Here is a 15,964-nt window from a genome sequence, read left to right on the forward strand (position 1 = left end):
TACTTTGGGCTTTGACGGGTCAGTTCACCAGTTCAAATTAATTAATTTGGGTAAACCAACACTTTAATCAGGACCTATATCTGTTGTATCAATGAATTCTAGATGTTTTATATTACTCACTGAAAACCTCTCTGATATAGCATAGTATCACTAACACAAGTGAGGTCGAGTTTCCTGACCTTGAAATTCTCTTTGCCCGTCTGTGTGGTGTTTTTTTTGGTACACAGGTAGGAGCATCACACACCTTCATTACATCTGAGGCCTGTACTACGAAATAGGTTCAACATACCCAGGATATCGTTTCGTTATCTGGCTTCACTAAGTCTAACAACCGCATCACACTAAGCGGTCACACAACGGTGGTTATCAACTTGGTAAGTCAATCCAGGTTTTCCCAATCTAGCCATGAGCGCGTTCACATAACAAGGGCTGGTGTTTGTAGCATCTGACCAATAACAAACATGGACACGTCTACTGGCAGTAGAGTGGCATATTTTACAAATGAAGAGCAAACTATTATATTAGACAAACACCGTCAGGGAAAGCCGAAAGGCTTTGCCGGTCCCTGTCCCATTAAGAGCTCCATTAGATGATTGCTGATGCCATTTTCCAAGAGAGTTGATTGGTCAGATTGGTCAGTAGGCAGTGCTTTTATACTAGTTGATCTGTTATTTCGAAGCAGGTTAGGTGTGCAGCGTAAGTTACAATGGCGATATACCCTGGTAAGAAGTGAACCGCCGTTGTAACGCTGAAAACCCAGGGTTAAACCTGAAGTTATGTGAGCCTGGACACACCTACAAAATCAGTGCGCCGATTAAAATAGGGCCCTAAACCAAACCAGGATGATAAACCTACCTTTTAGCCAAATTTTTGGCTTTGCTTGTTTTATGACTATCGTATGGTTTAGAAATAATTTCATACTGTTTAGTGTTATCTCTTCTATTGTTCGTAATTATTGTCATTTGTCCTTTTAGCATTGCAACGTTGTACTTCTAGATTTTGCCTTTTTGTGTACTCTACTCATTCTACCACTACTCTACTACATTGTTTTAACATTTACATTTCTTCAATCTTATTGGTCTTGTTAGTTTGACAGTTGCCTATTAAGCACTTTGAACTGCTCGACCTGTATGAAACGAGCAATACAAATAAAGGTTTATTGATTGATTGACTGGACCGGAAAGGACGATCCACTAGTACTTGATCAGTTCAAACCATCTGATAGTACTGACGTACTACGGTAAGCGTATTGCTTCACTTCCGGCTTCTGTGTCATTGGTAGCGTGTGTGTTTGGCCGCTCTAAGCTCAAACAAGTTATATTTGTTTGGTATATATTTCATTACAGCGGCTAACTAGCCGCTAACCACTTAAACGTACATTAGTTTTGCTTAACACTGATAGTTCTTTCCTTCTTTTAGCGACTTTTTCGCTAATCTCACAGTTGTTTACACACTATTCTGTCTGTTTCATTAGCTTAGCAGCTAGCGATGGCTTCTCTCTCTCCTTCTCGCTCTCCTTCTCACTCTCCTGCTCTGTCCTGCTCGGTGTGTCAGATGTTTAGGTATCCCCCGCCTCCTTTAGCGATAATGGTAAATGTAATAAATGTAGTTTATTTAGCGTGCTGGAGGCGAGTTAGAGGCCCGGTTCCGCACCATGGAGACGGCTGTAATCAGCCAACCCCCAGTAGCCGGTGCGGACCAACTCAGTGTAGCTCCTGCTAGCCGTCCCCCGGCAGCTCCCAAGCAGCCGGGAAACCAGGGAGGCTGGGTGACTGTCCGAAGGAAGCATAGCCCTCGGCAGAAGCCCACGGTTCACCACCAACCACTTCATGTTTCTAACAGATTCTCCCCACTCAGCGACACACCCGCTGAGAAGCAGATTCTGGTAATTGGCAGCTCCATAGTCAGAAACGTGAGGTTAGCGACACCAGCGACCATAGTGAAATGCATTCCTGGGGCCAGAGCGGGCGACATTGAATCAAATTTAAAACTGCTGGCTAAGGATAAGCGTAAATACAGTAAGATTGTTATTCACGTCGGCGGTAATGACTCCCGGTTACGCCAATCGGAGGTCACTAAAATTAACGTGGAGTCGGTGTGTACGTTTGCAAAAACTATGTCGGACTCCGTAGTTTTCTCTGGGCCCCTTCCCAATTTGACCAGTGATGATATGTTTAGCCGCATGTCATCATTCAACCGCTGGCTGTCGAGGTGGTGTCCAGCAAACGATGTGGGCTTCGTAGATAATTGGCGGACTTTCTGGAGGAGACCTGGTCTGATGAGGAGAGACGGCATTCATCCCACTTTGGATGGAGCGGCTCTCATATCTAGAAATCTGACCGACTTTATTAGTGAACCAAAACCGTGACAACCCAGAGTCCAGACCAGGAGGCAGAGTCGCAGTCCTACACGCTTCTCTGCGCTTCCATTAGAGCAGTTACCCACCCAAAACCCCATAATGACTGTGTCTGCCCCCCGACCACTTAAATTAATTCAACCAAAGTTAAACAGGAGAGGAGTCATTAATAAAAACTTAATAAAAATTAAGACCACTACTGCTATAGGCCAAAACAATAGGAAAATTAAGTGTGGACCGTTAAATATCAGATCTCTGTCATCTAAAGCTGTATTAGTAAACGAGCTAATATCAGAGAATCATATTGATCTACTGTGTCTGACAGAAACCTGGCTGTGTCATGAAGAGTATGTCAGCCTGAATGAATCCACTCCGCCCAGTCATACTAATACTCACATCCCTCGAAGCACCGGCCTTGGAGGTGGAGTTGCAGCCATTTTTGACTCAAGCCTGTTGATGAACTCTAGACCTAAACTGGATTATAACTCATTTGAAAGCCTCGTTATGAGTCTCTCACTCCCAACCTGGAAAACACTGAAGCCAGTCTTATTCGTTATAGTCTATCGCGCTCCAGGTCCATACTCTGAATTCTTATCTGATTTCTCAGAGTTTTTATCAGGTTTAGTCCTTAAAACAGACAAAGTCATTATCGTAGGGGATTTTAATATTCATGTGGATGTTGATAAGGATAGCCTTGGTACTGCATTTATCTCTTTGTTGGATTCGATCGGCTTCTGTCAGAGGGTACAGAAACCCACTCACTGTTTTAATCACACCCTCGACCTGGTTCTGACATATGGACTTGAAATTGAACATCTAACTGTCTTTCCACAGAATCCTTTATTATCGGACCATTATTTAATAACTTTTGAATTCCTATTACTGGACTACACGCCATTAGGCAAAAAAGTCTACACCAGATATCTATCTGATAGTGCTGTAGCTAAATTTAAGGAAGTGATTCCATCGGCATTAAATTCAATGCCATGTCTCAATACAACTGAGGACTCCTATGCTAACCTTCGTCCCTCTCAAATGGACAATCTTGTTGACAGTGCTGCAGGCTCAATGCGATTGACACTTGACTCTATTGCCCCTCTTAAAAAGAAGATAATAAAACAAAGAAAGTCAGCTCCATGGTATAACACCCAAACCCGCAAATTAAAGCAAACAGTGCAGAAACTTGAAAGGAAATGGCGCTCCACCAAACTAGAGGAATCACGTTTAATTTGGCAAGATAGTCTTAGAACTTATAGGAAGGCCCTCTGTAAAGCCAGAGCAGCCTATTACTCAACATTAATAGAAGAGAACAAGAACAACCCCAGGTTTCTCTTCAGCACTGTAGCCAGGCTGACAGAGAGTCACAGCTCTATTGAGCCATGTATTCCTATAACCCTCAGCAGTAATGACTTCATGAGCTTCTTTAATGATAAAATTCTAACTATTAGAGACAGAATTGATCACCTCCTGTCTTCAGGTGGTACCTTACCTTCAAACACAGGAATCTCAGAAATAGCTGTAAAACCTGATGTATATTTAGATTGCTTTTCTCCCATTGACCTTCACCAAATTACTAAAACTATCTCTTCATCTAAGCCATCAACCTGTCTCTTAGACCCCATCCCAACCTGGCTGCTCAACGAGGTTTTACCCTTAGTCAGCACTTCTTTACTAGACATGATCAATCTGTCCTTATTAACAGGCTACGTACCACAGTCCTTGAAAGTAGCTGTAATTAAACCTCTTCTTAAAAAGACCACTCTTGATCCAGAGGTTTTAGCCAACTATAGACCTATATCCAACCTCCCCTTTCTCTCCAAGATTCTTGAGAAAGCAGTCGCCAACCAGCTGTGTGACTTTCTACATGACAATAGGTTGCTTGAGGACTTTCAGTCAGGTTTCAGAGCTCATCATAGCACAGAGACGGCACTGGTGAAAGTTACAAATGACCTTTTCACTGCATCAGACAAAGGACTTGTCTCTATACTTGTTTTGTTAGATCTTAGTGCTGCATTCGACACCATTGACCATCATATCCTATTACAGAGACTGGAACATTTAATTGGCATCAAAGGAACCGCACTAAGCTGGTTTAAGTCATATTTATCAGATCGATCTCAGTTTGTACATGTTAACGATGAATCCTCCATGTACGCCAAAATCAGTCATGGAGTTCCACAAGGTTCTGTGCTTGGACCAATACTATTCACCTTATATATGCTTCCTTTAGGGGATATTATTAGAAAACACTCCATACATTTTCATTGCTATGCGGATGATACCCAGCTATATTTATCGATCAAGCCAGAAGAACCTCATCAGTTAGCCAAGCTTCAAGCATGCCTTAAGGACATAAAGACCTGGATGACCTGTAATTATCTGATGTTGAACTCAGACAAGACAGAAGTTATTGTTCTTGGCCCTGAACACCTCAGAAATACAGTATCTAAGGATATTGTTACCCTAGATGGCATTGCCCTGGCCTCCAGCGCCACCGTGAGGAATCTCGGAGTTGTCTTTGATCATGTCCTTTAACTCCCACGTAAAACAAACTTCACGGACTGCCTTCTTTCACCTCCGTAACATTGCTAAAATCAGGAAGATCCTGTCTCAAACAGATGCAGAAAAATTAGTCCATGCATTTGTCACGTCTAGGCTGGATTATTGCAATTCCTTATTATCAGGCTGTCCCAATAAGTCCCTGAGGACTCTCCAGCTGATCCAGAATGCTGCAGCACGTGTACTGACAGGAACCAGGAAAAGAGATCATATTTCTCCTGTATTAGCTTCTCTGCACTGGCTCCCTGTAAAATCTAGAATAGAGTTTAAAATCCTTCTCCTCACCTACAAAGCTCTTACTGGTCAGGCACCATCATATCTTAAAGAGCTCATAGTACCCTATTACCCTACTAGAGCACTCCGCTCCCAGAATGCAGGGCTGCTTGTGGTTCCTAGAGTCTCCAAAAACAGAACAGGAGCCAGAGCCTTCAGCTATCAAGCTCCTCTCCTGTGGAATCAGCTCCCAGTTTGGGTCCGGGAGGCAGACACACTCTCTACTTTTAAGAGTAGGCTTAAAACTTTGCTTTTTGATAACGCTTATAGTTAAGGGCTGGCTCAGGCCTGCCTGGACCAGCCCCCTAGTTATGCTGCTATAGGCCTACACTGCTGGGGGACTTCCCATGATGCACTGAGCTTTCCTCCTCTCCCTCCTCATCTTTGCACATTCATCACAGTCCAATGCATGTTACTAACTTTATTTCTTCCCCGGAGTTTCTTTGTGCTTTGTCGACTCGTAGGTCGCTGTGGATCGTGGTCCTGGTACGCCTGGGTGCTGCTGCCGCCATGGGCCTGCCTGACTCTCATCTCTACAGTTATTATGTTTAGTCGTAGTTCTGTTACTATTAAAGCTCCTATTATTAATCTAAGCTAATATTACAGCTACTTCTACTGTTAGTGCTGCCATACATCTTTGCCTACCTGTCTGTCTGTCTGTCTGTCTGTCTATCTGTGTCTCTACGTCTATCTCTCTGTCTCTGTCTCTGTCTCTGTCTCTCCCTCCCTCTCTCCCTCTCTCTCTCTCTCTCTCTCTCTCTCAAACCCAACCGGTCAAAGCAGATGACCGTCCACCTAGAGTCTGGTTGTGCTCGAGGTTTCTGCCTCTTAAAAGGAAGTTTTTCCTTGCCACTGTCGCCAAAGTGCTTGCTCATGGTGGGAACTGTTGGGTCTCTGTAATAACATTATAAAGAGTCGGTCTAGACCTGCTCTATTTTGTAAAGTGTCATGAGATGACTTTTGTTGTGATTTGGCGCTACAGTGCATCCAGAAAGTATTCATACCGCTTCACTTTTTCCACATTTTGTTATCTTACAGCCTTATTCTGAAATGGATTAAATTCTTTTTTTTCCCCTCAAAATTCTACACACAATACCCCATAATGACAAAGTGAAAAATGTTTTTTAGACAATTTTGCAAACACTCAAATATTGCATGTACATAAGTATTCACACCCTTTACTATGAAACTCAAAATTGAGCTCAGGTGCATCCTGTTTCCACTGATCATCCTTGAAATGTTTCTACAACTTGATTGGAGTCCACCTGTGGTAAATTCAATTGATTGGACATGATTTGGAAAGGCACACACCTGTCCTCTATATAAGGTCCCACAGTTGACAGTGCATGTCAGAGCACAAACCAAGCCATGAAGTCAAAGGAATTGTCTGTAGACCTCTGAGACAGGATTGTATCGAGGCACAGATCTGGGGAAGGGTACAGAAAAGTTTTTGCAGCATTGAAGGTCCCAAAGAGCACAGTGGTCTCCATCATTCGTAAATGGAAGAAGTTTGGAACCACCAGGACTCTTCCTAGAGCTGGCTGCCCGGCCAAAATGAGCAATCGGGGGGGAAGGGCCTTGGTCAGGGAGGTGACCAAGAACCCGATGGTCACTCTGACAGAGCTCCAGCGTTCCTCTGTGGAGATGGGAGAACCTTCCAGAAGGACAACCATCTCTGCAGCACTCCACCAATCAGGCCTTTATGGTAGAGTGGCCAGACGGAAGCCCCTCCTCAGTACAAAGCACATGACAGCCCGCTTGGAGTTTGCCAATAGGCACCTGAAGGACTCTCAGACCATGAGAAACAAAATTCTCTGGTCTGATGAAACCAAGATTGAACTCTTTGGCCTGAATGTCAAGCGGCAATGACTGGAGGAAACCAGGCACCGCTCATCGACTGGCCAATACCATCCCTACAGTGAAGCATGGTGGTGGCAGCATCAGGCTGTGGGGATGTTATTCAGCCACAGGAACTGGGAGACCAGTCAGGATCGAGGGAAAGATGAATGCAGCAAAGTACAGAGAGATCCTTGACGAAAACCTGCTCCAGAGCACTCTGGACCTCAGACTGGGGCGAAGATTCACGTTCCAACAGGACAACCACCCTAAGCACACAGCCGAGATGACAAAGGAGTGGCTTCGGGACAAGTCTCTGAATGTCCTCGAGTGGCCCAGCCAGAGCTGGACTTGAACCCCATTGAACATCTCTGGAAAGACCTGAAAATAGCTGTGCACCGACGCTCCCCATCCAACCTCATCGAGCTTGAGAGGATGTGCAAAGAAGAATTGGAGAAACTCCCCAAATCCAGGTGTGCCAAGCTTGTAGCATCATAGAAGAAGACTGGAGGCTGTAATCGCTGCCAAAGGTGCTTCAACAAAGTATTGAGTAAAGGGTGTGAATACTTATGTACATGCGATATTTGAGTGTTTTATTTTTAATACATTTGCAAAATTGTCTAAAAAAACATTTTTCACTTTGTCATTATGGAGTATTCTGTGTAGAATTTTGAGAGAAAAAAATTATTGAATCCATTTTGGAATAAGGCTGTAACATAACAAAATGTGGAAAAAGTGAAGCGGTATGAATACTTTTCGGATGCACTGTATATAAATAAAATTGAATTGAATTCTAGAATAGATCATGTTAATTATGTTAATCCTATCTGTTGAATCAGAGGTGGATGACACTAAATGGGTTTAATAAAGAGTCAATCACATAATGATCTCAGCCTGTCAATGCCTGTGTTACAGCAGTAAGGAATGATATTGACATGGTGACTTACTTTAGTATCTTGAGGGGTATAGACGTGTCCTTGATGGCAACAATGACCCCACCGTGGTCCAGGTACAGGATGTGATGTTCCTCCTCGAAAACCTTGTAAGATGTGACACAAAAAGATCATAAAATCATGAAAAACAAACAATTGTAGAGAGGTTCTTGAAAAAGTACACCTCTACAAGTTGTACAAGCTGTACTTGGGCGTACAGTTTGGAGTAAAAGAAACTGGACAGATTGATGGTGTAAGTTTGATGGTGTAAGTTTCATGAGAAGTGTAGAGAAGGTTAGGAGGGGAGTGCCGAGTGTAGAGAGGGAAAACAAGAAGAAGCAAGGCAGGCCATGATGTACCTGTCTCCACGTCTTCCCGCTGTCTGAAGTGATGTACATCTCTTCCTTATACTCTACTAGCTTGGAGCCAAGGTTACCTGAAAGGAAAGATGAGGAATTGAAAATGTCATTAGGGTTAGGGTTATATGAGCCATGCAACAACAACAGACTCAAAGAGAGAGAAGAACACAGACATGTGAGGAGACTAGATAGTGGATTCAACCTTTTTATTGCTTTACTTTCCCTTTAACAATTGACCAAATGGGAAGACGGGCCTATGGAAATTCTGTTTACCTAAAACATTGCAAAATTGGCTGAAATATTATAGAAAAGAAGGGGTTGCTTTGTCTGATCAAAATAATTTCAGATGAGGTGGGTTCTGAACTGTTAGAAACATATATAAACATATAAGATATATAGAGTGCCACAGGAATGAGTCCTAAAACCCGGAAATGAGTCAGCATTTTTGCACATCCAGTTCCCTGGACTCGAAGTCAATGGGTTCTTTTGAATGGGTTTTTGGTTAGATGCCTGAAATAAGGTCCGTGGTTAACACAAGCTCAAAAGATTTTCACATTTTGTTCTACAACATCAAATGCGTCAGTAAATACCCTCACTCATGAATTTTGAAGCTTTTATGTGTCACCAAAACAAATCAAATTACAAGTTGGAAGCTTAGTGGTGGTGACTTGAAGTAATGCGACTGTGGGGTTGTTGAGTTTCAGAAGTCCGCTTTAGAAAATTACACTTTACTTCTATTTGGGGTCTCAGAAACTGCAGCTGTAAAACTTTATCGGTTCTATATCTGTGATTGGTGTTGACGATACTTTTCACACACCACTTCCCCATCCAAGTCGCAAACGGGTCTATTGGTTTTGGAGTTTTATAACAGTTTGTTCATAAAAGGGCTCCGATGTCACAATGTTAGATAACATACTGTACATTTCTTTGTCTAAGACTTTTTGGCATACCAATTATGTATGTGTTGTTCATGCGTAGCCAATTTAACATATAATGCATGAAATATTTCCTAATGTGGTGTAATAACAATGCTTAGTGGTAATTTCCTTATTTAGGTTTGTGGCAACAGGAGGGATAATTACTTTACAATTTTTTACTTATTGGGTTTTACTAAGGTCCAAAAGGAAGAGCCAACATTTAAAGGAAAAAAAAAATGTAATTTTGCAATTCTTATCATTATTTTTACACATACAGCAGTGGAGCCCCCAAACAATGAGGAAGTAAAGTCAATGTCAACAAAACACAAGGGTTAAAAAGTCCAAATTTTAGACTCTCTATGCATCTGAAAATGTTGACATTGTATCTCATTAATCTGACTTATGTCATCATTTAGATTTACTGGTTTATAATTTTGACTTAAAAATGTTTGAATTGGTCGGTCGAACTTATTTTGTCCTAATTTTGACTTATTGTCTCTCAATGTTGTGACTAGCATCTGCTAATTTTAGTTAAGGTTATACTATGTTAGTGTTCTATGTTCTGTGTGACAAAAAAAGAAAAGAAAAAGAAAATGGCAGAGTTAAGATATCCTGCCTTTTAATCCAGTCCAAAACAGTGGATCCTACCCCTCCCATAATGCATCTTAATGGCGTCTTTCATTAGACCCTCCCTGTCTAGGGATGCCCATGTGGTTTCAAGCTCCACTCTTCCAGTTGTACCCGGACTTTCTGTTACACATTTCTGGTCTCTAAGCCAGAGACACGATAGCCCTGATGACATCATAATGATGGTTAATTTGTCAGACCCTCCAAAACTACAAAAGGCATGACAGTGTTTTTAGTGGTCCTCATAAGTAAACTGAACCTGATGTGTGCATTTTGTGAAACGCCTCTTTAAAAAGTCATGATTTTCAACTTCGTATCTCTCAAATTCAAGCTACCATTATTCCTAACGTTTTATGGCTTTAGTTTTTTTTTTTTTCCTGGCTTCCATAGTGGACAGAGAGATGCAATGCGTGACCTACATAGCTTATTTTCCTATCTCATGAACAGACACAGGCAGCTCACGCATCCTTATTCTGTTATTCTTTTTGCTTTCAGTCGGGAGTGCCCGTGCACAAACAAACATGGTGAAGTATTCAATAAGTAAAATGGCTGGCGGTACGGTGGATTCCTCTGTGTGTTAGAGTGCTCAGGCATGAAGCAGTGTGGATTTATACCCAACCATTGCACACACAGAAAGGAATACTTGAGTCAAAGCTCTTCTCGGGGTAAATGGGGGTTTGTTTCTGGAGGAGTGGCCCTTTAGCCCTTGTAGCTCAGCCACGCGGACTGTCTGCATATAATGGAGTGTTATTGTAGAAGCTGCAGACCAAAACAAACCATGCTGTCTGACAAACACAAAAAGACACACATGGGAATCTAGACATGAGTTAGCTTCTCTTCATTTGCTGAAATGGTGGTCATGTCTGTCACTTCATATAATAATACTAAACATTTTGGTTGTACTTGATAATTTCCCCTTCCTCGTAAGTTGGGCTGTAATTAAAGAGGACCTATTATGCTTTTCCTCATTTTCTGTCATATATATAATGTTACAATGTCGGATATTCATACTAAACGTTGTCAAAGTTACCAAATAATGAGGTAAACATGAAAAAGTAATTCCTGTGAGCCAAAAGCTCAGGCTTCAGACTGCTCTGAACTCTCTGTTTCAGTTTTTTCAACCACTGTGTGCGGCATGGTGGTGCAGTGGTTAGCACTGTCACACGGGAGGTAAAGCTGGTTAGAGTGGGTTGGGGGTTCGATCCCCGGCTGCCCCTGTCATGTCGAAGTGTCCTTGAGCAAGACACTGAACCCTAAGCTGCTCCCGATGGAGACCAGCACCTTGCATGGCAGCTCGGTCACCATCGGTGTGTGAATGGGTGAATGAGACTTAGCTGTAAAGCGCTTTGGGAACCGTGAAGGTTGAAAGGCGCTATATAAGTGAGACCATTTACCATTTATCTGATGTCAGATAGGCACGAATGTCCTTATATGGTATCTCTGCTCCAGGCACAGACCAGATTTTTCCAATTTTTGACACTTGAAGTGATGCAAGGTATGACGAATTTAAGCAGGTGCATTACCATGATAATATCAGCAATATCTACACTGAATAAGCTCAATACTACATCACATAGTTATCGAATTTTATATTGAAAAAACGTGTGATACGTGATTTTTATCTAGTTATCACTGCATACTGATTATATTTGATAGCTCCAAAGACGGAAAAGATGGAGCTTCCATCAACTGAGCGTATCACACCAGTTTAAAACTACAATGTTTATGTGATGAAAGAAATGCTAACTTTCAGAACTCTGCCAAGCTGCAGGCTCTCAGTGTTGTACTGGCAGAGACAGACCACATGACGGAGCAACATCTGTTTGCCTCAGTCCTGCATCTTCAAGGTGGCGCCACAGTTTTTAGTTTTTGCTTGGGTTTGAGTTTCGATACGATATGATTCTCTTTTCTCTGTGTAGAAATGGGTCCCACACAGTGTTTGGACCAGAAACATTGATTGCGTCAATTGACGAGTGTGAAAAAAGATTCAGAAATGCCAGGTGGCGATAAGGTCACACAGTCAAGAACAAAAAGAAGAAAGAAAGAAAAAGAAAGAAAGAAAGAATTTTTGCTTTGGAGACTCACCAGCACCCATGATGAGGCCTGGAGCAGAGTCTTTGGTGTGGACGGTCCCAGACACGTAGGGGTTGTCCGCCCAGCGCAGGTGGAGGTGGAGGTGACAGTCCGGCTGCGCAACAGAATTTAACGTGAGGATAAAAGTGTAATTCTCGACCCGAATACACACAGATCCACCATCTAACAGGTTGTTTTACAGTTTAATGATTCTTAGCGCGCCTATACCTGACAATCAGTATCGGGATTCGGTGCTCCATGAACATGGGGTAAGATCTTGAATGGAAGCTAATTCATTTCAAAAGAGAGAGGATCAGACTTGATGCTTTAAACCTCAATGGGCAGAGGATAACAGATGATACGATGCAATCTATCAGGGTACCATGTTGTGATAGGACAATCACTAACCGTGTTATGTCTGTAGTATGTTGGAGCCACAACATCCTGTTTGCAGCAACAGAGTAATTAATGAATAAAGTAAATGCATTTCTTATCACCTGTCTTCACTGACACTTTGTGTTAGTGGAACTCTGTTTTAATCTCATTATAATGTACTCTACTCATAGATATCACATTATATTAGTATATACATATCACATTGCTGTGGTGCTTTAAAATGTTTGTTTATGTCAAGACAGCCATTTAAAAAAATATCATCTCCAGTTAGGTAATCCACCACAGTACACATCATGTCTGCTTTTATTGTTGTCAGTTATGCTGGAACGTAGACATCTATTCTGCAGTAATATGAGTGAAGCGCTGTACAGGGCCGCACTGCTCCTGCAGTCTGTCCCCGACCGTCACATCTTACCAGATCATTTCTGAGTGTGTGAAACCTCCCGCTTCTGTTTCAGTGTGATGAGAACACTTAAAACTGGTACATGTTAAGTGAAATGCATGTTTTGCGCTCTTTGACCAGCTTCAGACCATGTGTGTTTCTCAGCTCATATTACCTGTGCTCTTTTTCACAGCCATGGTGATCTCATTTCAAGGGGAACACTAAATACATGCTTGTCTTTTTGTGGTTCATATGGTACTTTGTGGGACTTCCCAACACCGGACTAAATGCAGACTGTGGACATCCCATGCACTTCATCCAGACATTGTGATAAAGTGCCTCTGTGCATACAGTAGGTCATTACTCTCAGCCAGTCCCTGTCAGGTGGTAAGGTAATGGGTAAAGCTGACAGTGTGCGCCTGATACAGTGACACATTAGGTCTAGTATCGGGCTTCGTCTAGATCGGTGACTTGTCATGTCAGTCAGGTGATGTGGGTCTGAATTAACGCTGTCTCTCTGGCTGATAGACTTAAATGATGTGAATCCAGGCGAGCTGATTGTCTTTGCACGCCATCACGTTTTGGTATGGTCGAGGCCAAACAGAAGAGGAAGTCAATATCAGAGCGAACAGCTGTGTGTGTGTGTGTGTGTGTGTGTGTGTGTGTGTGTGTGTGTGTGTGTGTGTGTGTGTGCATCCCAGCGATGGTAAACAAGTCTAGAGCTGAAGTCTCCCTTCAAGTCTGTCAGCTGACTTTCAAAGAAAGGATCAGACTCGCTCTCCCTCCACAGTATCTCCCTGTGAGGTGTGACGGATGTATACCAGACTGTAGGTGTGTCATTGTTGTCTTTGTTGTCTCGACCCTGCAGAGGCAACTTTGACGAGATGAATGGAAGAGCTACTGTAGGCAGGCGTCTCACACACATTCCTCAAAGTACAACACCTCTCTAACTTTGTGTTCACCGTCTGAGCAACCTGGTTGACAGGTTCTGATTTTGACGGATGGCAGACGCAAAGTTTGAACATATTGTCTAGTAGTGGCAGTATCTAGTCTTTAGCAGCTTTGGTAGTGCACTGTAATAGTATGTCATTAAAAAAAATCAATGATCAACTTTAAAAAATCAACAGTGACACAGTATTTTCAGGCCACCATGTGTAGACTTTGAAAATCAGGAAGACGGGAAGTGCGGCAGACAGCAAAGCACTGCTACCTGTCATGGATCTGACCTGGGAGACACGGGACCTCCACCTCTCCATTCACTCCTCGCCCTATGATACCTGCGTGAATCATTCCTTTCACTACACTTGCCCCCGTGAGAGTTAGCGGCATGCTTACAGGTGTCTTCACCTTTCCACAAAAAGAGATGTTTGGCAAATGAAACATGTTTGGAACACAGCCTGTCACACCTTAAAGGACAAGTTCATTTTAGGAAATTCGCTTTCTTGCAGAGAGGCGAGAAGAGCAATACCACTTTCATGTCTGTACGGTAAATATGAAGCTGCTTGCCAGCACTTTAATCTGTTTAATCTGTACAAATCAATGCAAAAACAACAAATCGCTGTTATGCAGATTAAACAAACATGATATAGCTTGTTAATTAGTGAGCTTTGGAGGTGGTGGGCGGATTGTGTTACCTTCGGACAGGGCCAGGGTTCCACCTTCTTTAATAAAACATGGCCGACTATTTCTTGAAATCAATAAAGTAGTGCTGGCTAAATCACATTATCCTGTTTAAGGTGTGACAGTTTGTGTTCCTACGTCATTAATTTCCCCAAAATCTCCAAGAAAAGAGAAAGGAAAGTCACGGCCATAATTCATGCAATGTATCATGGGGGTAGGAATATGGTGGATAGGTAAATGCCAATGGTAGCAGCGTAAAGCCTTGTTTATGTTCGCGTGAGAAGGCTGCCATAGATGTCACGTGAGCTCTGAGACTGCACAGAGGTGTTTATGCTTAACGGGCGTTTCATTGCAGTATTCTCCAAAACGCCAAATATGGCGGCAGCCTCTCTCCATGAGTTCAGAATCATGTGGCCGTCCCTGTGCTCTCTCATGGAAGGGTCGTAGAGGTGCTTGAAATGACGGACCTGCTCGGCCGGTCTAGTTTCACGGGCGTGTCGCCCACTTACAAAAATTCAGCGGTGCACGACCACATGCTGCTACAGCTTACGGAGCCTTCGGCATGGCGCGATGACGTCATTTTGGGCGTGAGAGCCTCGTGCCAGATACACTACGGCGACCATAAATCCAGCTTAAGTGTGCCATTTCATGAGAGATTTACCAAAGGTGGGTTGTTTAGCTCAGCACTCTGTGAAAATGTAGCGAATTGATAGCAATATTGTTAAGGGCTGGCTCAGGCCTGCCTGGACCAGCCCCCTAGTTATGCTGCTATAGGCCTACACTGCTGGGGGACTTCCCATGATGCACTGAGCTTTCCTCCTCTCCCTCTTCATCTTTGCACATTCATCACAGTCCAATGCATGTTACTAACTTTATTTCTTCTCCGGAGTTTCTTTGTGCTTTGTCGACTCGTAGGTCGCTGTGGATCGTGGTCCTGGTACGCCTGGGTGCTGCTGCCGCCATGGGCCTGCCTGACTCTCATCTCTACAGTTATTATGTTTAGTCGTAGTTCTGTCACTATTAAAGCTCCTATTATTAATCTAAGCTAATATTACAGCTACTTCTACTGTTAGTGCTGCCATACATCTTTGCCTACCTGTCTGTCTGTCTGTCTGTCTGTCTATCTGTGTCTCTACGTCTATCTCTCTGTCTCTGTCTCTGTCTCTGTCTCTCCCTCCCTCTCTCCCTCTCTCTCTCTCTCTCTCTCTCTCTCAAACCCAACCGGTCAAAGCAGATGACCGCCCACCTAGAGTCTGGTTGTGCTCGAGGTTTCTGCCTCTTAAAAGGAAGTTTTTCCTTGCCACTGTCGCCAAAATGCTTGCTCATGGTGGGAACTGTTGGGTCTCTGTAATAACATTATAAAGAGTCGGTCTAGACCTGCTCTATTTTGTAAAGTGTCATGAGATGACTTTGTTGTGATTTGGCGCTATATAAATAAAATTGAATTGAATTGAATTGAATTGAATATGTCCTCTGTTTGAACATGTTAGTTTTGAGAAGAATTCTAATCAGTGGATGGAATGCATTCAGTAACAACAGTATAGTCCTAAATTGGCCATGGAATCTAGCCAGTCATAATGCTACATAATGTACAATTTCCCCCCAGGGATCAATAAAGTATTTCTGATTCTGAT

General features: G+C 42.8%; 1 protein-coding gene and 1 pseudogene across 1 annotated transcript in view; one reads left to right on the forward strand and one right to left on the reverse strand.

Annotated features, from left to right (window-relative positions):
- sorcs2 (sortilin-related VPS10 domain containing receptor 2) overlaps window positions 1-15,964 on the reverse strand; it is a 343,474-nt gene that overhangs the window by 24,941 nt on the left and 302,569 nt on the right. The window contains exons 11-13 of the mRNA XM_070929476.1: window positions 11,945-12,047; window positions 8,316-8,392; window positions 7,972-8,063 (exon numbers count right to left, since the gene is read on the reverse strand). Of these exons, the coding sequence (XP_070785577.1) occupies window positions 7,972-8,063; window positions 8,316-8,392; window positions 11,945-12,047 (272 nt within the window). The remainder of the gene's footprint in view (window positions 1-7,971; window positions 8,064-8,315; window positions 8,393-11,944; window positions 12,048-15,964) is intronic.
- Window positions 1,489-2,335, forward strand: LOC139306202 (uncharacterized; annotated as a pseudogene).

This window comes from Enoplosus armatus, chromosome 23, assembly GCF_043641665.1.
Source record: "Enoplosus armatus isolate fEnoArm2 chromosome 23, fEnoArm2.hap1, whole genome shotgun sequence".
NCBI classification, from domain to species: Eukaryota; Metazoa; Chordata; class Actinopteri; order Centrarchiformes; family Enoplosidae; genus Enoplosus; species Enoplosus armatus.